This window comes from Vipera berus (assembly GCF_964194415.1).
Source record: "Vipera berus genome assembly, chromosome: 1".
Taxonomy (NCBI): Eukaryota; Metazoa; Chordata; class Lepidosauria; order Squamata; family Viperidae; genus Vipera; species Vipera berus.
The window spans coordinates 105,095,818-105,117,629 of record NC_138202.1 but is presented as its reverse complement, the minus strand read 5'-3'; the positions used below and the strand labels follow the sequence as shown (position 1 = coordinate 105,117,629).

Sequence of the window (21,812 nt, the reverse complement as noted above, 5' to 3'; positions counted from 1 at the left end):
TGTCACTTGAGGAGGTGAAATGGTGGGATGACTGAAAATATGATGATGGTGACCTAACCAAATCACCAGGAGTCAATGTGCTGAAATCAGTGATATATACATTTCAGAAAGTGGGCAGGCAGGCAGTCTGGCTGGTTGGCTGGCTTATGATTAAACAAGAACAACAATGTGCAAGTGTATTGATCCTACAACAAAAAATGATGTGTGATCTTCCTTCCTTCCTTCCTTCCTTCCTTCCTTCCTTCCTTCCTTCCTTCCTTCCTTCCTTCCTTCCTTCCTTCCTTCCTTCCTTCCTTTCCTTCTTTCCTTCTTTCTTCCATTTGTAGAGAAAAAAGTGTGGAGAAGAGAATACAAAGGGATTTCATAAATTTCTCAATTTCTTCATGGCCAGGGAACAATGCACACGCATTCCATAATCTATTTCAGGTGATCTCAGTGCACGCAGGCACTTCCGCATCTCTGCATCCTGTCTGTCAAGGAGCTCAGATGCGGCTCAAGGATCAACTGAGTTCCATTTCAGTGAGTGCATTTTCTAATGCAAGATGTGGAGAACGTCCTGTTCTCCAAGCAGCTGAACTGAAATAATATTTTTGGCTTTCAGGTTTTGCCTCATTTGTATGATCACCTTTGCATTATAACAGTTCAGGCGATGGAATTGAGGGAAAGAAGATGGAATCGATTATGATTACTATGGGATGGAGACATAAGAAAAGTTTCTTCGTCGTGTCTGGTGTTCAGTGGGTTGTTTAGAGAAGTCATCATTTTTCAGTTACTTGGCTGAGTGGTTCCATAGATTTAAACCCAAATCCATTAAAATGTGCTCCTGTGAATAATAGCAAATGCTATTTACTAATTTTTCTGCAATGTTTTATTAGTTGTTAGATTTATAGTCTGCCTTTCTTCCAGGTACTCAGGGTAGTATACTGAGCTCTCTGTCTTCCAATATCTATGTTCACCGCACAACAACTGCATGGAGTAGATAGCTATGGCATAAAGTAGATGCACTAAAAACCAGTTTGGTGTAGTGAGTAAGACATCAGATGTAGGGATTAAGGCAGCATCCCACATAGAAACAGGGAGATCAGGAGTTCTAGTCCCACCTTAGGCACAAAGCCAGCTAGACCACCTGGGGCCAGTCACTATCTCAGCCCTCTGGAGGAGGCAAGACCAGATCAGTTCTGAAAAACTTTGCCAAGAAAACTGCAGGGACCAATGCAAGCAGTCTCTGAGAACCGGACACAATTGAACTGATTTTTCTTTTTTTAAAAAGATCCCACTAAATCATCCTTTAAACCTCCATGAGGGAAATGAATGTGAAACTGAATCCCTCTCTTAATCCAAGAGCCACTGCATCCCACTGACTCTCAGTTGTGTCTTAAGGGGGGCAAAAGAAGCCTAATGGAATGGGATTGGCTCAGCCAGTAGATGGCAAGAAAGCAATGCTTCCCCTCCCCCCCCCACTGCATCACTGTCTCTTTGTGCATTTATTTATTTGGTAAATTTATACCCAACATTTCATTCGGGAGCGCAAGATGGCATACCAAATCTTCCCTTTCCCCATTTTCCATCTAACAACAGCCTTATGGGGTAGATTGAGTTGACAGAGAGGAACCACTGGGGATTTTTGTGTTGACTATAGTCTGGAACGTGGGCCTCCTTGCTTCTACCTAGTCCAACATTTAACCCCCATACCAAGCTTGTTCATAATTCATGACAGAACAAGTGTGTGTGTGTGTGTGTGTGTGTCTGTGTGTGTGTGTGTGTGTTTCCCCCTGGTCAAGGCAGCGTTCCCCTGCAGACCAATCTTCAGAATTGCTACTGCAAGTAAGAAGTCACACCAAGGGAATGTCTGCCTGACACCTACTTGCTCAGCGTTTGAGCCCCAGCAAGGCAGAAAGGAACAAAAATGGCAACTCAAGAAGTTCAGAAAGTTGCGGAAGGGAGTTCATCCCACGGTCTTGGAGAGGAACGAGAGAGATCGAGGGCAACCACCGCGGCCTTGGTCCTGGGGCAGGCAGACCTCCGGGCGGACATCTTCGGACAAGGTGTTAAGCGCCAGGACGGCAGCCCCGGGAGGATCGCTCTTCTCTTGCGAATGCCTCCTTTACATTCACGCGAAGATGGAGGGGGGCGTCGCTCTCGCCTCGCCCCCGCCCTGCGCCGGTTCGCTTGGCGAGAGCTTGGAGCCTTGCCCCGGTGGCCCCTCCGCCTTTCCCCTGCCCATAAATAGCCCAGCAGCAGCGAAGCAGCAGAAGCGGCCAGCGGTTCCTCTTGCCGTCCAGTGAGGCTTGCTCTCCTTCGCCATGTACTCCAACAGAATCGAGCTGCCCCGGAGAGGTCACTCCTCCGACTCCATGAGCTCCAGCCTGGATGAGAATCAGCTCAGCAATCTTTTATCTCCCCCGGTTCTGAATGGGGTAGGTCCTTCTTCTCCATTTGGAAAGAGGCTTTCCACTTCGTTTCCTTCTTTCTGGGTCTTTGGTCTTCTTCTTCTTGGACTTCCTTGGCGTACTTGTCTTACTTTTTTTTTTATAATTCCATTTATATCCCGCCCTTCTCCGAAGACTCAGGGCGGCTTACAAGCTTAGCAGTAGCCTTCATTCTATGTATATGCCTGCTTATTAGGGCTTTCACACACACACACACACACACCCCAGCGGCATTATTACAAAGTCAGCTTAATTGCCCCCAACAATCTGGGTCTTCGTTTTACCTACCTCGGAAGGATGGAAGGCTGAGTCAACCTTGAGCCTGGTGGGATGCGAACCTGCACTAATTGCAGGCAGCTGTTGTTACTTAAGGAGGCATTAGCCCACTGCTCCACCAAGGCTCTACTTGGTTCTGTTTCTCCGTCTTCTTCCCCCCTTCTCCAAATAAGGGGTGACTAGAACAAAAAACAAAACAAAACAAAACAAAAAACAAAACGCCGAACCTTAGAGGTGCTTTGGAATGCCACAATTTAAAGAATTCCATACTCCCCCCCTTCCTTTGTAAGGGAACATTTCCTATTTCCCACTGTTCCCCTGAATGTTTTGCACACCTGATGATGCTGTTGCCTGCTGCATTTTCTGCGTCTGTGCTTCAGATGAGAAGTGCATTTGGATTAGGTGAGCTTTTTTGGGGGGGGAAAGGGGGCTTAAGTTCTTTGTCCGTCTATATTTATTATGGAAGAACAGGGTGCCTCCGCACAAGAGTGGGTTCTTTGCAAAAAATCCTGCTGAAGTTGATTGTCTGCTCTAACCAAAGAGATTTGTGGGGAGAAGAGGAAGAGGAGAGAGCCTCCCTTGTGAATTGGCAGCTCTTATGATGGTTTTTTTTTAAAATGTGGTGAGGATTGTTCAAAGTTACTCAGATAAAGATCTGACATGGGTACGGAATCTGCTCTTTCTGCTTTATAGCTTTGCTGTTCAAAAGATGCACAATGCAATTAAACGTGAATGAAATAACTGGAGCATTGGCAGGCTTTTATTTAATCAAGGTTGTCTCCAATTGCTTTGTTTCCTAGATTGGCTCTTTTAGCCCGCCTTGGGAAAAGTTGTGTGTGCTTTTTTTGGTCTTGCATCCTTCAGTGGGAGAGAAACGGTGAGACAGACCCAGTTCTGTCAATTCTGCATGAATTCTAGATACCAGAATAAGTTGAGATTTCCTACCCAAATGCCCTTTGGGATGGGATCGATTGACCATAAACTATAGGAACAAGTACATTGGATACTGCCAACAGGCTATTTAACCAGTGCTTTTTTTGTTTGAAGTGGCCACCCAGAAGCCAACAGCCAAACAGAAAAGTAGGCTTATCCACTTGGTGTTCTTTGCTCTATGTTGCGGTAGCCATTCTATGTATTAAGATCAAAAAGTGCATTTGTGTTTGTTCTCTTGTATCATTTGTTTATAGCAGTCCAGGACGCGGTGGCTCAGTGGGTTAGGACGCTGACCTTGTCGATCAGAAGATCGGCAGTTTGGCGGGTCGAATCCCAAGTGCCTCGTAACAGAGTGAGCGCCTGTTACTCGTCCCAGCTTCTGCCAACCTAGCAGTTTAAAAGCACATAAAAATGCAAGTAGAAAAATAGGGACCACTACGGTGGGAAGGTAACAGCGTTCCGTGCGCCTTTGGCGTCTAGTCATGCCGGCCACATGACTACGGAGATGTCCTCGGACAAGCGCTGGCTCTTCGGCTTTGAAACGGAGATGAGCACTGGCCCCTAGAGTTGGAAACGACTAGCATGCATGTGTGGGGGAACCTTTACCTTTTACCTAAATCAGAAAAGGTTCTTTGCATAGTGATTCATGAACATGCTCATGTTGTAGTAGACTGTTTAAAAAAAGACTGCTGAGTGTAGTCTTTAATTTAGATTTCGTATATTCCTTGGCTACATATTTGGTACCTTTCTCTTTTTCTGGCAGTACACATTTCTGCTACTCTTCTTCATATTTTATTGATCCTAAATGCTAAATAGCGTACACTATTTAACTAACCCAAGACCTTCTAAATTGGTTCACCTACCTCTTTTCTGTCTGTCAAATATGAGCATCAATGTATATTAACTGTCAACTAGTGGTAATAAGGTCCAGCTTGGAAAATGAAGGCTGCATTTTTGGTAGTCAAGATTTCGATTCCTAGAGCTTTCTACAATGGTGCCTTTTTCTACAATGGTATATGTATCAAGGTTTGCTACTACAGCATTTTCCTGGTGAGCTAACTTCAGCCCATGGAACTTCAATTCCTGATTTATCATAGGTCTTATGTTTTTCTACTTTTGTGATTTAAAGATGTACACTCTAAAAAAAAAACACCACAGAATTTTTTTAGCTACAATTAAAACTTATTCTAAGCATCCTTTGAAACTCACACATAGAACATATAATGCCAGTATTGATCTTAATTAAAGTAAAAAGTAAATGGAATAAAGCGTGGCTGGCTGGGGAATTCTGGAAGCTGAAGTCCATCCATTGTAAAGTTGTAAATGTTAAGAAACACTGCTCTATGGCCTGGATTTCTAAGTAACAAAGTTGAAGAATTACACTGGTAGAGCTTTGAGAGATTATAGTTTTCTCACAATAAGTGTATATGGCTGGTAATACTTGATAGGCACCTCTATTTGAAAAATGCCGTGAATTCAGTGAGAAACTGAAAAGCTCAGCATAACACAGAGATTTATATAAATGAATGGCTAGCCACATAATATTTTTTTTCCCAATGGTGTAGAAAAATTAAAAATTTTTAAGTCAGTCAGTAAAAAATTTGTCAGTTTTCCATGCCTAAAAATTCAGCACCTAAAATCTAGTTACTACGTTTTCCTTCCCCTCTCCCAATTTCTCTTTCTGTTGAGATGAATTATTTAGGTGATAAGTTTGAGAGAATGCACTCTCTTATAATCTGTGATGGGGACTTTGTGGTTGATAAGTGAGATAACAATTCTTCAAACAAATAGATTCATATATTGCATTCGTTATCTTTTTTTTCTGCACTCATGATCAAGTAACAAAATGCTTCTAGCAACTTTGGAACTGTACCTTTCCTTGGGATTATGAAAGAATTAGGAAACAGATGATATGACAGAGGCCTGGATGAAGAAAGCAAGGAAAGGAGGGACACAGATAGAAATGCCTTAGTGCTAAAGGGCCGATGACAGAGAATAAAGAGAGTGAAGATACCATACGGGAAGCTTTGACTTGTGCATAAGGAAATCTCTTCTGGGCTTCCCCCTGGCCTTGAATGTGTCACTCAGCCTCCTCAGCTGGTGTGCTATTCAAATGAACCTCACATAACTTGGATCTTCCCTCAGGTGTCATGGTTATTGGTCATAGTCAGGGCTTTTTTCCTCATAGAACGCTCAGAATGATGTTCCGGCACCTTTTTTGGATGGAACCTTGTAGGATAGGCAAGGTGGGTTGTATGACATGTGTGAGTTCCGGCACGTTTTTCTTTTACAAAAAAAGCACTGGTCATAGTGACTGAAAAATAATGGAATTTCTACTGGAGGCACGACTCTCAAGTTGGTTGAACTATGAGAAAGAATTCCAACTCTTTCTTTTTAGCAAATATGTTGCTGGGAATTGATGGTGATGATGTTTGAAGATTTTCTTGTGAGAACTTAATCCGCTTTCTTTGGTACTAGATTTTATAAGCTGTATTGCATCAAACTGGTTGCTTTTACAGAACAGCAATTAAAAGAGTTGTGTATAAAATAGGTGAATAGAAAATCAATACTGATATTGGAGGCAAAATGTTAAAGAGCTTAATTTGCAAAGTCAAAGGTTTTGTTGATTTTTAAAGTGGCTTAGATTGCTAGGGTGTTTTTTTCCTGCTTCCTGCTTCCATATATAGTATTTAGAAGAGTGTAAGGCAGAAAAACCTTAAAAACATGGCATTCATGAAGTAAAAAAAATATAAATCAGGATACATAACAACCAAAATCATCCCTAATAGTCTCAGCAATCAGAAAATGAAATAAATTCTTTGAAGGTATAGTTTGAAGTCATTTTGATAAACAAAGTCTTAATAGCTAATGAGAGTACAGGAGATTTCCTGGAGAAATTTCTTTTTCTTAGGAATGGTCTACACGTTCCTCAGGCATTTTATTTCAAGCTGTAGAGGTTTCTTTAACAAGCATTGTAGAGAATTATCATTATTCAAGTTATTGTGTGGTTTAGGGTATTTTGGCAACAGATTGTGCATTTTTACTGATTTGGAATTAAAAGCTATATATGGACAGCTGGTTTTAAACAAACAGAAATATTTGGCTTGAATTAGGGAAAAGATTAGACAACTGTTACCATTATCTTATCCTATAAGTTAATAATATTTACATTTAGCTTTCCATCATAATTGCCTTGTAATTTTTTTCTTTTTGTTTTTTAGAAAAGTGATCTAAATATGTGTAAAATAATTCAAATAATTGAATTAGAGTGAGAAGGAACACCTCTACCAAAGGGACCTTTCACTGCACCAGGAAGCAAAACTAAACTCAAAGAAAGATTAAAAGATTTATGCTGATGGAATGGACTTTTTCATCTATTTATTTTATTGATCAAATTTCTACACTGCCCATCACACTTGTGTACTTCTGGGTGGTGTCTCTCTTCTCACAACTACAGCCTTTAATAGTTGCTGGAGGCTTTAATGGGTCTTGTTTGCTGGGTTATCTTTCAAAATTATTGACGTAAAAAGTAAAATTTCTTTAAGTGAGCTAGGTTCCTGGTGTCCACATAGACACATCTATGGAATTTCCTCAGCAACACTATGAAAGTGGTTTGCTGTTGCCATCTTCTCTAATTTATTCTTTTAACTTCCCAGTTTAGCCTATAGCTTTAGATTTCCTGGGGGGGGGGTCTCCCCTCCAAAAGAATTAACCAGATCCAATCCAGTTTAGATTTTCTGAGATCAGCTAAAGTCACTTTAGGAAGTTTTAATCCTGCAGAACCATATGTGAATTTATGCTTACTGAAATCTAGATTAAGTGCATCAAACTGTGTTATGTTTTGCATTTCAATTTTTTAAAAAATTCCAAAAACAGAATTATGTATAATTGGTTTTAAATATTAAACAAAGAGTGCAAAACTTTTAAAATTGTTTAAAACTTTTAAAATTTTACTATATGCAGCTATGATGTTCCTTGAAGCAAGTATGAAATGCACCTGTGCATCTCTTATTGCTTTGGTGTATTTGTGGGATTACTTCAAAATATTGTCAGTTCAAAAGCAGTGACAAAGCCATGATCATAACTGTCCTTAATTGAACGAGGCATGCTCCAAGGAAATTCAGAGAGACAATTTATAAATTGTGAGGCTCTTTGAGATCTGTCTAAACCAAAAGTAATTCTTTTCTGAGAAAAATTCTCAGCCCTAAACCTTAGCAATGTTTATTGAAAAAAAGGAAACATGGCTACAAGAATTATGGCCATTGGACTACTTTCCATCTTAAAAAAATTGACAGATATCATTGGATTCAACCAATGGGAAATACTTTTCCTTGAAATAATAGAGCATTGTCCAAATTTGATGTCATTCTAAGTAATAAAAAATAGACCTGACTTACTTAACACTGATGGCTACAAAATTTTATTTTAGATCTTCAAACCAAACTATATTACAAATGAAGACAATAAAGAGAACGAGGCCAATTCATCTGAACAGAGTAGAGCTGCTATTATTTTCTCCTTAAAGAATGAAGTTGGAGGACTTGTCAAAGCTCTAAAACTCTTTCAGGTAAGCTGTTTCTCTTTTCTACAGTTGAATGAATAAATATATTGTGTGGGCATTTCCAGTAGATCGGAACAACCTTGAGAATGCCGTAATGCACTCTCCATTTTGCTTTGTTCCTTAAATATTCCAGCTGGTTTAGTACCATTCCATACCGTGGAAAGCCTGCCTAATGATGAATGAGATACCAGAGTCTTATCTAAAGCACTAGTCCACAAGAATTTCTTAAAAATTTGAGCAATGGAGAGCAGAATAAAATGTGTTTATTTCAATCTTATTGGAAAAATGGTACAGCAGAACAACTCTACCAAAAGATTCCATAGTCTCTTTATGTAATGTTTCACACCACCAGCTGATCACACAAAACATTCTGAAATCCTCTGATGTAGAACAAAAAAAAGATATTATACCAGGAATCCAAACCTGACTCAAGGATGGAAAACAGGGAATTAACTTTTACGGGAATGATCCTACGGTGGGGGTTTTTTTGGTCACAGTTCAGTTTCCTGCATTTGCTACTATAATTTTCAATGGGAGCAGAATCTGCCAGTGTAAAATGGAAAACTGACCCACTGTAAACATGGACGTCCATAGACTTATGTTATTGTTAAAATAATGAACGCAGCATAGTGCCATAAAGTGATGTCATTAAATAGGTACACAGAGGCACAACTTGTATCAGGATAGCGCAATACTTCTTTCTTTGGACAGACTGGTTTGACACCCCCCCCCCCCTAATCTCATCACTGCCTGTGGCTATAAAACTAAAATTTTGTATTTTGTACAAATCAGTTGTAAAACTATTTTCTTTTAGGTGAGTTACTACCTCTTTCACTATTTCACTTCTACATGGAATAGACTGGATGTTTATTCTTCTAATTGGAAATAAATCACAACTCCTTCTTGCATAGTCCAAACATAAAGCAATGACTTTTTAAAGATATTTAATTAGTAAATTCAAACAGATTGAATCTAGCTTGGATCACAGCTTTTCCAAAAAATTAGAAGTGGTATTTCTCTTTCTGGGTTTGATTGTGCTGAAGAGGAGGAGAAAGGAGATAGATAGGGTGCAAGGATTCATTTGTTATGACTTAGTCATTTAGTGGGAATTATTTTTTTAAAACAATTACATATGAAGTATGAGGAATAGAAGGCTGAAGATGAGTATATTTAATGTAAATAGTATTTACTATAAATAGAAATTTATTATGAATTAATTCAAATAATAAATCTGTTGGTGTAAAGTCTGACCAAATGAATGTTAAAGAAAGACTGTATACCGTAGATGCTATTCATGATCCAACTACAATGGTCTTATTGTTCAGGAAAAACATGTGAATTTGGTGCACATTGAATCTCGAAAATCCAGAAGGCGAAATTCAGAATTTGAGATCTTTATTGACTGTGATAGCAACAGGGAACAGCTAGATGAAGTCTTCCATCTCCTGAAATCCCATGTGAATTTTGTGACGGTGAACCCAATCAACAACCTACAGGAAGATGGTAAGGAGGAGGAAAAGAAGAAAGTGATTTATTAAAATTGCACATGTACTATGAAGACGTCATGCTATTCCAAGGCTTACTGAATGAAATTTAAAAATGCAGTTGATTTTGTGTCTCTGTTTTAAGCTTTCACTGATAAATAATAAATAAATCCAATAAAAGTAAGCTTTTCTGCAAGGTGAACTCATTATTCAGAGTTCTGCCTTCTGGGACAACGAAGAACAATTCTTGACTAGCAATTTATATATAATTTCTGCCCTCCATTTCATTTCAAAAAAGTTTCAAGAGCATTTTAATATTGGTGTCTTTTTGCATATGCCCATGTTTAACTTTGGTGAGAACTGCAGTTTTGATGCTAATTCAATGCAAGCATCTCCCCTTATTTTAATATAGCTATCCTGTTTCATTGTAAGTACCACAGCAGGAAGCGCTTAGTGCTGTGCATATATATGATAAGAAGTAGTTGTCTTCACTTTTCCCATTTACTTCTTAACAGCTAGATTTCACTTTGAACTGTCATGAGGCTAGTTTCCTTTTCCCAACCCCCCTAAGTTTTTATTAATAACTGTGTATTTTCTCCATTCCCTAGATATGGAAAATATACCCTGGTTCCCTAAGAAGATCTCAGATTTGGATAAATGTGCAAACCGTGTTCTGATGTATGGATCAGATCTAGATGCGGACCATCCAGTGAGTAACGGCCTTTGCCTATGTGTATTTTGGTTCTTTTCTGAAGAAAAGGTGCTGGAATCATTGGAAATCTAACTCCCAAGTTTGAATGATTTTTTCCCCCCTGATTTCCATTCCATTTTCAAATTTTGTTTTACATATTAAACATGCTAAAATATGTAGAATTTAGATAAAGCTGGGAACTCTGAAGCTGTGTGAGCTTCAGGGAAAATGGGGTGGGGTGGGGTGGGGTGAGAAAAGTCATACATTTTTTATCTTTTTGATGCCATGCAAAAGGTTTTGTGTGCTTCCGTTTTCTCAAATGTGTGCTTGCAAGTTCTAAAATATGCTTGCTTGGTGATGGTTGAAATGCCTCAAAAGAAGAAGAAAGATGTTGAATTGAGAGATAAATGCCAGAAATTTGTACCACTCATGGCTGAGGTTGGTGGCTCTGGTGGACTTTGTGGCATGGTCCACATTATTGGCCCAGTTGTTTTCTCTTGGCAGTTACTATTTATTTATTTCAAGTGATGTGTGTGCAGTATGTTGGGATATGAGATCTATATAATATTGTATTGGACAGCTTGTCCTGCTATTAATTGCAGGAATGTATGTAAATCAGTCTTCCCCACTCTGGTGCTCTCTAGATTTACAGGACTACAACTCCCATCATATCCAGGCAGCATGATGAAAGGCTGAGAAGCTATGGGTGTGTGTGGAATTGTAGTGTCGTATATCTAGAAGGTACCAGATTGAAGACTGAGGTAAATGAGTATATAAAAAAGAGAGAGATAATAGATTTCTGGTTGGCTTATATTTACCTCATAAAATGTTCCCAAATGTTCTTTCTCTGGCTCCTGTCCAGCTGATTAATAGAACAAAGCCATTTTAATCTTAATAATGAGGACATTATTATTTGCTTTTGCACTAGGGTTTCAAAGACAATGTTTATCGCAAGAGACGGAAGTATTTTGCTGATTTGGCTATGAATTACAAACAGTATGTATCAGTGTGTACTAAATGCTATTGCTTCTACTGCTATTAAAACAACTGACAGTCAAAAAGCACCGAAGACATTTAGAAATATGTACTGAAAGGACATTCCACAAAACATAAAGTATAGTCAGCTTTCCTTGATGCTCCAAAATCCACACTAGATTTGAACAAAGTAAAATTAAGGGGTCCTCTAAAGTTAATTAGTTGGGCTTCTAGATCTCACCAAAGTGATTTTATTTTCTTGGGGAAAATAAAAGTTAAACTTGAAAAAGGGGTGGAAATTGATAAAAGTTCACATGGGGAAAAATGTAATTGTTTATGTTTATAATATTGTGTTACAAATCACAACCCAAGGAAAAACTTTACAAAAACACTTACGCTAGTAAAAATATCTAAAATCAAATTGTGTATTTAAAACTCTTCTCAGCGTTCACTGAATCTTTTAATGCTTCTGGATAAGTCTTGATGCATTTTCTGGATTTGCTAATTGATAAAGCAGGATTGCATTCTATGAGATTGAAGAAGGTGCTACAGAGCACATGGGAACATTTATATCAGCTTTTTAAGGACACATTTGGCTGAAAGCAACCGGAACAAGGTGCTTGTACAATCTCTGGTCCCCCTTTCCTCTTTGAATGTAACTCAATGTCCAGCTGCAGTAATATATACCAGATCTGTAAAAGCTCAGCTTCCATTTTCCAATTGGCTCAAACTAATTTGCAACCAATGGCCAGTTTGCAGAATAATAGAAAAGATGCCATTATGCAAAATACCCACTGTTTTTCATATTCAACAAATGTTAATGAACTGTACATTATTCTTTAAAATTCTTTCTGCAGTGGTGACCCAATTCCCAAAGTCAAATTCACAGAGGAGGAAATCAAGACTTGGGGTACTGTATTTCGGGAACTCAATAAACTGTATCCAACCCACGCGTGCAGAGAGTATCTGAAAAATCTGCCTTTGCTTTCAAAGTACTGTGGTTATCGAGAAGACAACATACCACAGTTAGAAGATGTGTCCCTTTTTCTTAAAGGTAAGGGTCAGACGCCTGTTCAGTGTTGAGCTCTTGCTGAAGCAGAGGTTCAGTTACAGAAAGGGTACAGTAAGCTCTTTCTCCACTAAAGACCACATTTATTTGGAAAGTAATCTGTTGGTCTGTTTTGGAACAGTTCTTCATGCTATGTCTAGATTACAGTAGGTTTCTGTTTGATGGCTTGCGTTTACCTTGACTGAAGAGGCAATGAGGCTCTTTGGTGAGGTAAAGAGGTTGAGGTAAAGTTGAAGCCTGTTACCCTGATAAGGTGCTTCATATCTCTTAGGAGCCGCCTTCAGTGCCTGTAAAAAAACCCAACCCAACCCAACCCAACCCAACCAAAACCAGGAAATGCTAGATAGGTGGTGTTTTGAAGAGCACAGGAGTGGGAGAATCACCCACTGTTTTGGAAACTGAATCAAAGGGATGTTTCTCTTGAGCTAAGCACCTTTGCAATCCTGCATATAATAATGGTGTTAAAAGTTCTGCAGAGGGTACTACTACTACTACTACTACTACTACTACTACTACTACTAAAGTTGGAAGGGACCTTGGAGGTCATCTAGTCCAACCCCCTGTTCTGGCAGGAAACTCTATACTATTTCAGACAAATGGCTGTCCAGTCTCTTCTTAAAACTTCCATTCTTGGAGTATTCACAGCTTCTGGAGGCAGGTTGTTCCATGTGCCATGTGCATTGGGTAAGATGAATGCTGAAAAGCGTCTGGAATTCATTAACCAAAAGGCAACGATTAGGACAGTAATTGCTATGCAATCTCACTCCAGTATCCAGTGTCAACTTGTCTGTCAAGTTGCTTTTAAGAGTAAATTGTTAATAGTCTAAATATATTAAGGCTGCCCTGTCTTGTTATGAACCTGTCTGTTGATAAATAACTGCAGCAGAAGTCCATTTGAGCATTCTATCCCGTAGACCAGGGGTCCTCAACCTTGGGAACTTTAAGACTTGTGGACTTCAACAAGTCTTTGCTGGCTGAGGAATTCTGGGAGTTGAAGTCCACAAGTCTTAAAAGTTCCCAAGGTTGAGGACCCATGCCATAGAGAGCACTATTTGATGTGTACAGTGTTATGTGTGCAGGCTATTTTCTGTATCGGTTCTAACCTGGGAAATCCACTTTCTGCTGCAGTATATTGTGTGATTGACCCCTTCTGTTTTGGAAAGGGTGTTTTTACGTTTTTATCAACATATGAGGTTTTGGATATTTATTTATAGTAACATTTCTGTATAGCCTAATGTCAAAATAACTCAAGGTGGCATATCCATGCTTTGATATTTTATCATATTATTAACAGTGCTTTTGTTTTGGGCACACCTCAACTTCTCCAGCTTCTTGCTGAGACATACATTCCTATAATCCCAACTGGGCCCGTTTACTAAATCTGTTACAGATGACTGCTATCACCAATTCCCCCCTGTTGTGATATTTTGATGCCAAGTTCATTTTCAAGATTGTATTGAGAAAAATATAAAAGCCACTTATGAACTATTCCTTGGTTTTGCAGAGCGCACTGGATTTACCATCCGCCCTGTTGCCGGATACCTGTCGCCCAGGGATTTCTTGGCAGGCTTAGCGTTCAGAGTATTTCACTGCACTCAGTATGTTCGACACAGTTCAGATCCTCTTTATACACCAGAACCGTAAGTGGGGATTGTAACACACTGATTTTGATTATATGTCAGCCCTTAATGGTAGACCAGGTCAGCAAATAGGCACTGCAAAAAATACTACCATCTTGAAAGCCTGACAGAATTTCTCTCCCCTCCCCCAAGTAATACCAAAGAGAGTCAAGGTGGTGCAATCATGAGTTTCTTTCCCACGCTAAAAAAGATTATTGTGGATTAATCTCTTTACTAACCTCTTTATTAACCTCTCTACATTATAACAAGCTTCTTCAGGTCTATTCAGTTTGGAACCTGAGTGTCACAGATTATTATTTTTTTAATATTATTATATTGCAAATCGTTGTACTAGATTATGTCTAGCTGAGTCATCTGCTGCTGGGACAGATTTCTTCCTTTAGAATGGACTTGGGAGAGGGAAGACAGCAAAATTGAAAGTTAATTTTTTGGACAAACTATTATTATGCTGAATAGAATAGAATAGAATAGAATAGAATAGAATAGAATAGAATAGAATAGAATAGGAGCTAGAAGGGACTCTGGAGGTCTTCTAGTCCAGCCCCCTGCTCAAGCAGGAGAACTTATACCATTTCAGACAAATGACTGTCTCTAGCCTCTTCTTAAAATTCTCCAGTGATGGAGTGCCCATGATTTCTGAGGGCAAGCTGCTCCACTAGTTAATTGTCCTCACTGTTAGGAAGTTTCTCCTTAATTTCAGGTTGCTTCTCTCTTTGGTCAGTTTCCAAACGTTGTTTCTTGTCCTGCCCTCTGGTGCTTTGGAGAATAATTTGACCCCCTCTTCTTTGTGGCATCCCCTCAAATATTGGAATACTGCTATCATGTTGCCCCTGTTTTTCCTTTTCTTTAGACTAGCCAAACCTATGTGTTGCAGCCCTTCTTCATACAGTATGTTTCTTTGATCATTTCAGTTGCTCTTCTCTGAACTTTTTCCAAAGTCCCAACATCTTTTTTGTAGTATGGTGACCAAAATTGGTTGCAGTATTCCAGGTGTAGTCTTACTAGGGTTTTATAAAGTGGTAATAATACTTCGCGTGATTTTGATCCTATGCCTCTGTTTATACAACCCAGGATTGTATTAGCTTCTTTGGCTGCTGCTGCACACTGCTGGCTCATAGTCAAGTGATTGTCCACTAGGACTCCAAGGTTCCTCTAACAATTACTGTTTTTGAGCCAGCTATGTTAATGTGAGATGGCTTACACCCAGCAACTGCAAAATATTGCAATTGCAAGTTGTAGTATCACCTTGTTTTCTCTGTTTTTCAGGGATACTTGTCATGAACTTTTGGGCCACGTCCCTCTTCTGGCTGAGCCCAGTTTTGCTCAGTTCTCACAGGAAATTGGACTGGTATCACTTGGAGCCTCAGATGAAGCTGTTCAAAAGCTGGCCACTGTAAGTAGAGAATCCTGCCCAGTGCAATGTGTTCTAGTTGTATGGCAGGGTTTCTATCCATGTATCCCTCTTAGCTATCTCAGACGTTTTAAAAGGGGTATCTTTTTAGCAGAACAAAGTTGGAATATGGCCAATCCTGGTTATCTGGCTACAGTTGGTCATTTGCCTCCAGCTCACTGGGGTGTTTATTCCAGGATCACGGCAGATTGGCTTATGTAAACAGAGTGTGAATGAGTCAAATTAATCTTCTAAAAGTACCACTGATTTCAGCAGGCTTTTCTGGACTGCAGGCTTTAGGTCAGGAGTAACTGTGATGGGGTGGAGAGGAGAAAAAAGGCTAAGATGGCAGACAATCCTGTGATTGAAGCCCTGACCCATTGCATATATGCACTGAAGCGGTGATACTCCACCATCTTGGCCTTTTGCCCCCAATCTCCTATCCCTGGATACCATTGCTTGTTTTCTGTAAAGAGACCGAAAATGAAGCTGGCTTAGGAAATCCTTTTCTGGATTTCATTCCCTTTCTCCTCTTTGGCTACAGGAACGTCCTGATGTTCTGCCTTGGTCCCTAATTGTTGGATTCCCCTGTTTCTTTATAGAATGAATGAATGAATGAAGAAAGGAAGGAGGGAAGGGAGGAAGGAAAGAGAGAGAGAGAGAGAAAGGAAGAGAAAGAAAGAAAGAAAAAGAAAGAAAGAAAGAAAAAGAAAGACAGACTGCAGTTTTGTATGTTCCTATCTCTTGGGCTATAGGGCAGGGGTAGGCAACCTCGGCTCTTTTATGACTCATGGACTTCAACTCCCAGAATTCCATTCCATAGACTCTCAGGAATTCTGGGAGTTGAAGTCCATGAGTCATAAAAGAGCCAAGGTTGCCTACCCCTGCTATAGGGAAAAAGTGGCAAAACCTTTCTACCTCTTTGTTTCAAAGGAAGGTCTACATTTTCATGGATTCATCAGTAAATTTGAGGTTGAGGGGAAACCTAGCTTTTCAGCGCTCCACTGTGAATGTAAGGGGGAAAAAACACTGTGGAAGGGAGAGTGACAAGTGATCATTAAACAGAGGAGAGGTGGCATTCCTATTACCACGAACAATAGGCTATTTGACTGGAGGTGTTTGCCTGTAATAAAGTGAAGTTCAGCAGGCAACTTGAACAAAATCACTTCAAGTGGCACAAATCAATGCACAATACTTTTGTTACATAACAGAAAAAGATGGGAGGTGCCTTCCCAGTGCAGGTGGAGCACAATATAATGCATTCCTGCCATTGAGCAATGATCAGTTTATGGTATTGGTACTGGAGTTAGCGGTTCTTGTGGATTTATCCACCCAGTGGCTTAAAGGACTAATACCTTAATAAACTGCCCAAATATTTTTCTTTGCATGAAAACCACAAAATGGCTCCTACCAAAGAGGGAGATTTGTTCATTCTACAGCACTTTAATAATATCAAATTTTGTTTTCTATCTTACAAAAAGAAAAAAAAATATCAAATTTGCAGTTCAGCTATTTTTGTTTCTGACCATTTCCTTTAAATATGCCACAACAGAAGATTGCTGGAATCTGTGTCGTGAGCTAGAGATTAGAAATAAATCTGCCTTTTAAATTAACTATTTAATTTAAATAGTACTGAAATGATACTCTGGCGTTCCTTCAGGAGCTCAACACAGCATACATAAAGGTCTTTCATACCATTCCACTCCCCCAAATGAAACTGTGAAATAAATGGAGCTGTAAGCAAGTGACTGATCCCAAGTCATTTGGTAACTTTGAGTGGCAGAGGATAATCCTGAACCTGGGTCATCTTCAACCTCATTCAACATATTACCATAGTACCATGTCTTTAATAAGAGTACATGAACTGGGAAACACGGCAGCAGTATTTGCCTTGTGGGATGATAGAAATTCCACTATTTTTTTCCTCCAAACTGAATACTGCATTTTCAAAAAAGTTGATGGCAATGTAGAAACTTTATACACTTTAGAAAAAAAAAAGTTGAGTTGCTTTCCTTTTGTGTGTGGCTAAGGAAGATAAGCCATCTGCCATAGGAAAAATTATGAAGGGATCTTCTATTTTTCATTCATGGAAGGGAACCTAACCCTACAGTGGTACACTGCTACTATTTCTCAGAGTGGTTCTCACATTTTTGTAACTCTTGAGATCATCTAACCATCTTAGCCACGTTGACTGAAGTATTATTGTCACTGAAGGCTGAGGCCACAGCACATTCTAGGCTACTCTGTCCACCCCAATTTCCCATCGTCCTGTGCGCTCCCACAGGGAGGGCCTCCTCAGGGTACCGCCGGTCAAGGACTGCCGACGGGCGATCCCCAGGGGGAGGGCGTTCTCTGTGGGTGCGCCTGCCCTATGGAATCAACTGCCAACAGAACTCCGGACTGCCCCCGACCTTCGTTCATTTCGCCGGGACCTAAAAACCAGGCTCTTTGAGCTATCTGGTTTGGACTGAGGGGTTTAATGTTTTTAAATTGTGATTTAATTTTTGCGGCTAGACTTAATTTAATTTAATTTTAATTTTATATTGGATTGTTTTTAAATTTTGCCTTGTAAACCGCCCTGAGTCCTTTGGGAATAGGGCGGTATATAAACCGAATAAATAAATAAATAAATAAATAAATAAATAAATAAATAAATAAATAAATAAATAAATAAAATGTTCTTGACTAGAATTCAGCTTCGTTACCGGTAGTGATGTAAATCCAGACAATTTGGGTTTACTGTTGTTCAGTTAGCCATGAGATGGTGTGTTGCATGGACACAGCTGATATATCTGGAAACATTGGAGAAATGGCTTTTGCTTTCCACCAAGACCATATGAACACTCAGTGTTTATGCTTTATTCACTGTGTGCATCTCTGTTAGAGAGCTGCTACTTCTTCTCATTTAACTTTCTTCCTTCTCAGTGCTACTTTTTCACAGTGGAGTTTGGCTTATGCAAACAAGAAGGGCAACTGAGAGTCTATGGAGCTGGCTTGCTCTCTTCTATTAGTGAATTGAAGGTAAGCCCCCAAATCACCTTCAAAATGCTGCCGGTAATTTAGTGTAAAAACTGTACACTCAAGTGGAACTTTTATTTATTTCATTTGGCTTCATTGGTTCTTCTGCTTTAGACTTTCACTTGAATGGCTGTTGATGCCCCAAACAGCTTCAAGGAAATCTGTCATTGGTTATCTTCTCAGTGCGGGATATGATATGGTGTTTGATTATGTGCTATCAACTTACTGTCAACTCTTTGTGACCACAACTCTCATGAAATAGAGCCAAGGATCATGTTGGAGATGACCAGGCTGAGCCTGAGGGAGGAGGTCAAGCGTGTCATCAGTTTGGGGTCCCTTCGTGCCCAAAACAGCTCTAAGTCCAGCCCTCCTTGAATTCCAGTTTGCCTTGATCATTAGTAGTTCTGATTCTTGTAATGAGCTAGCATGGAATAAGTTGTAGTCATCTGAACAGACCTTGGGGTCCTGATTTCTTGCACCTGACAGATCACTGAATACAACATTTATGGGTTTCAATATTATATGTTCTAGCATGATATTTTATTTACCCCATAAAATATTGTTTATTTAAAGCAAGTTTGGCAGAAGGAAGCTTGGGTTAACAAGAATCTAATGTATCCAGCAATGTCATTCAGCCAGTCCAGAAATATACAACCTAAAGTTCCTGAGCAACACAAAGCCCTCAAAAGATTTCAGTGTGGCCCACAAAAATTCCCAAAATGTGCTACCAAAGAATCATCTTGAATGTGACAGATAACGAGGAATTATGACTATCAGTAGAATTAACTCTACTTAATTGTAATTACATATAACTGAAGTGAATTTTAGTTTTCATCTTAGTACCACTTACTAGTTGGGTGACTCAGAGGTCAAAGGTGACTCTTAGTTTGAAGGTTGTGCACTTTATAGAACAAGACAGATTCTTAAGGATTACAGTAAGTAAATAAAATAAGAACAAACAAAAATCATTAAAAGTTAGGGTCCAAGTACAATGTCATGTTATAATTTTAGGTTACTAGCTATCTCAATAGATTCTTCAGTACTGATGTCTCTAAAATATGCACATTTCTATCTTTTCTATTTTGGTATTTCTGATAACCAGCATGCGCTCTCTGGAAATGCCAAAGTCAAGCCTTTTGAACCTAGTGCCACCTGCAAGCAAGAATGCATGATTACTACCTTCCAGGAAGTTTACTTTATTTCTGAAAGCTTTGAAGATGCAAAAGAAAAGATGAGGTAATTTACTGTTTGCCACTGGGAAACTGAAAGGTGGCAGAGTGAAAGGCGAATATATTCTTAGTCCCACTCCCTGACCTTGGGGAAAAAAATAACACCTTATCCCAGGGGTGTCAAACTCAATTTGATTGAGGGCCGTATCAGCATTGCGGTTGCCCTCAGGGGGCCGGGTGGGTATGGCCAGGGTGGGCGTGGCCTACTAGGTGGGCGTGGCTAGAGTGTGTATGGCCTACTGGGTGGGCGTGTGCAGCTCTACATCGCTCGCATCAAGGGTGCCTATGGGGGCCTGGGCAGGAGTGGGACAGATCTGGGGGTCTCTGGCAGAAGGAGGGTCTCTGGGCCAGGGCCAAGGCAGTGGGGGCTGTTCCCTCACTGTTTCCAGGATGGCTTCGCGGGCCACATGAAACCACTTCATGGGCCGGATCCGGCCCCCGGGCCTTGTGTTTGACATGTCTGCCTTATCCCATTCAGGTTGGTGTTAGGTCACCAAAAGGCCTGATGCTCAAATGCTACTTGTAATACAATGCAGTGCTGCCTTGAGGTTTGCCTTTTCTGTTATATTTCGTATTATCAAGGACAAACACAGCCACACTGAAAAAAATGTCAAATATTTTAGATACTGTTATTTTCCTTTTTTCCAGCAAGTTGGTCATAGACAAGGGTAATTTGCAGTTTTTCTGTGGTTTATGGAATAAACTATGATAGCTGGCTTCACCAAAAGGGAAAACTACAAGTCAAGCAAGCAAACAAAATTACGACTTATTTTGCTGTGTGATCTCAGCTTCTGCATCCATTTAACTTTCTCATTCATATCATTTTTCCAGGATATTTAATTTGGGGGCGTCTCTGTGCTTGGAGTATCTTTCTTTTTTAATTATTTCTCTGGGTTTATATTTTTCCAAGTTAGGACAAATTTATGGACTATTTCTCTCCTTTCTTGTCTCTTTCCTGGGACATTATTTCTGCACAGGTCACAATAGAGTAGGAAAATGTTGACTAAAACTCCCATAACTCCTTGCCACTGGATCTATTAGTTGGGGTTGAAAACATTTAGAGGCCATTAGTTTGTTTATTTCTGGTCCACCCTATGACAACTGCCATGCTTTTTACTCTTTGATGGCAATCATTCAATAGATTAGAAACAGTGGTAGGACAATTATGAAGCTATTTAAATGTTTAAACTGAAAGTGCCACTATGTAGACAATTAATTCTCCTTCCCCCCCATCTGAACAGAGAGTTTGCAAAGACAATCAAACGCCCATTTGGAGTGAATTACAATCCATATACCCAAAGCGTTCAGATCCTGAAAGATCCACGAAGTATTGCACATGTGGTGAATGAGCTACGGCATGAACTGGACATTGTCAGTGAGGCCCTCAGCAAGATGGACAAGTAACTGGGAATCTAACCTGTCGAATAACCTTTCTGCATTCAGTAGCTGTGGATCCCACACATACACATTCTAGCAAGATAATCCTGCTTTTGTGCTTCGTGCAGAATGCTTCTTTCCAAAATGATCAATGAAAGGAAAATGTTTTTGTTTAAATATAGTTTCTTGGGAGATTCATATCAATGTTTACATACCACTCTTCCCTCCTCTTTTCAGGTCCTTTCTCAATAATTTGAAAAGAAAGTAGAATAATTTTATCTGGAAAAATTTATAGACTCTATTATGAAATGCTACATTTAAAAGCTAGTGGTCCATATAGCCCACTATTCTGTGCAACCAACAATGGCTAGTATTAGCTGCTATGGAAGGAGCAATAAAACCTTAAAACTATCTCAAGAAGCCTGTGTTCTGATTTATCTCCCAACATGTTTTTTTTGTTGCAAAAACCACAGCTATAACCATGTACATACATACTAGTAAGAATCAGTTGAATACAATGGTATTGTATTCAATAATGTAATATTTCTTATTTCTGAGTATAAATAAGTTCATTTGTTTCTGAGTAAGGACAGCATGTTCCATTTTGTCTATTACATTTCTATATGAATAATATCAAACAGAATACAGCGTTTATAATTTGGCAAGTTGTGACTGAATTTGAACATCATGCTAAGCCATAGTTTACTTAAACATCCACAATTGGCTGAATTTATATATCA

The 21,812-nt window shown here is 39.5% G+C and overlaps 1 protein-coding gene across 1 annotated transcript; it reads left to right on the top strand.

The window, feature by feature from the left end:
• Positions 1-2,303: 2,303 nt before the first annotated feature.
• On the top strand, positions 2,304-21,492 carry TPH1 (tryptophan hydroxylase 1; the record flags this gene model as incomplete). The annotated part of the gene is made up of 11 exons (XM_081339666.1): positions 2,304-2,417; positions 8,068-8,205; positions 9,525-9,702; positions 10,292-10,392; positions 11,303-11,370; positions 12,207-12,403; positions 13,923-14,058; positions 15,325-15,451; positions 18,374-18,469; positions 19,569-19,702; positions 20,937-21,492. 11 exons carry the CDS (start codon positions 2,304-2,306, stop codon positions 21,097-21,099), a joined length of 1,452 nt encoding a protein of 483 aa, XP_081195792.1. The 3' UTR covers positions 21,100-21,492.
• Positions 21,493-21,812: the final 320 nt, after the last annotated feature.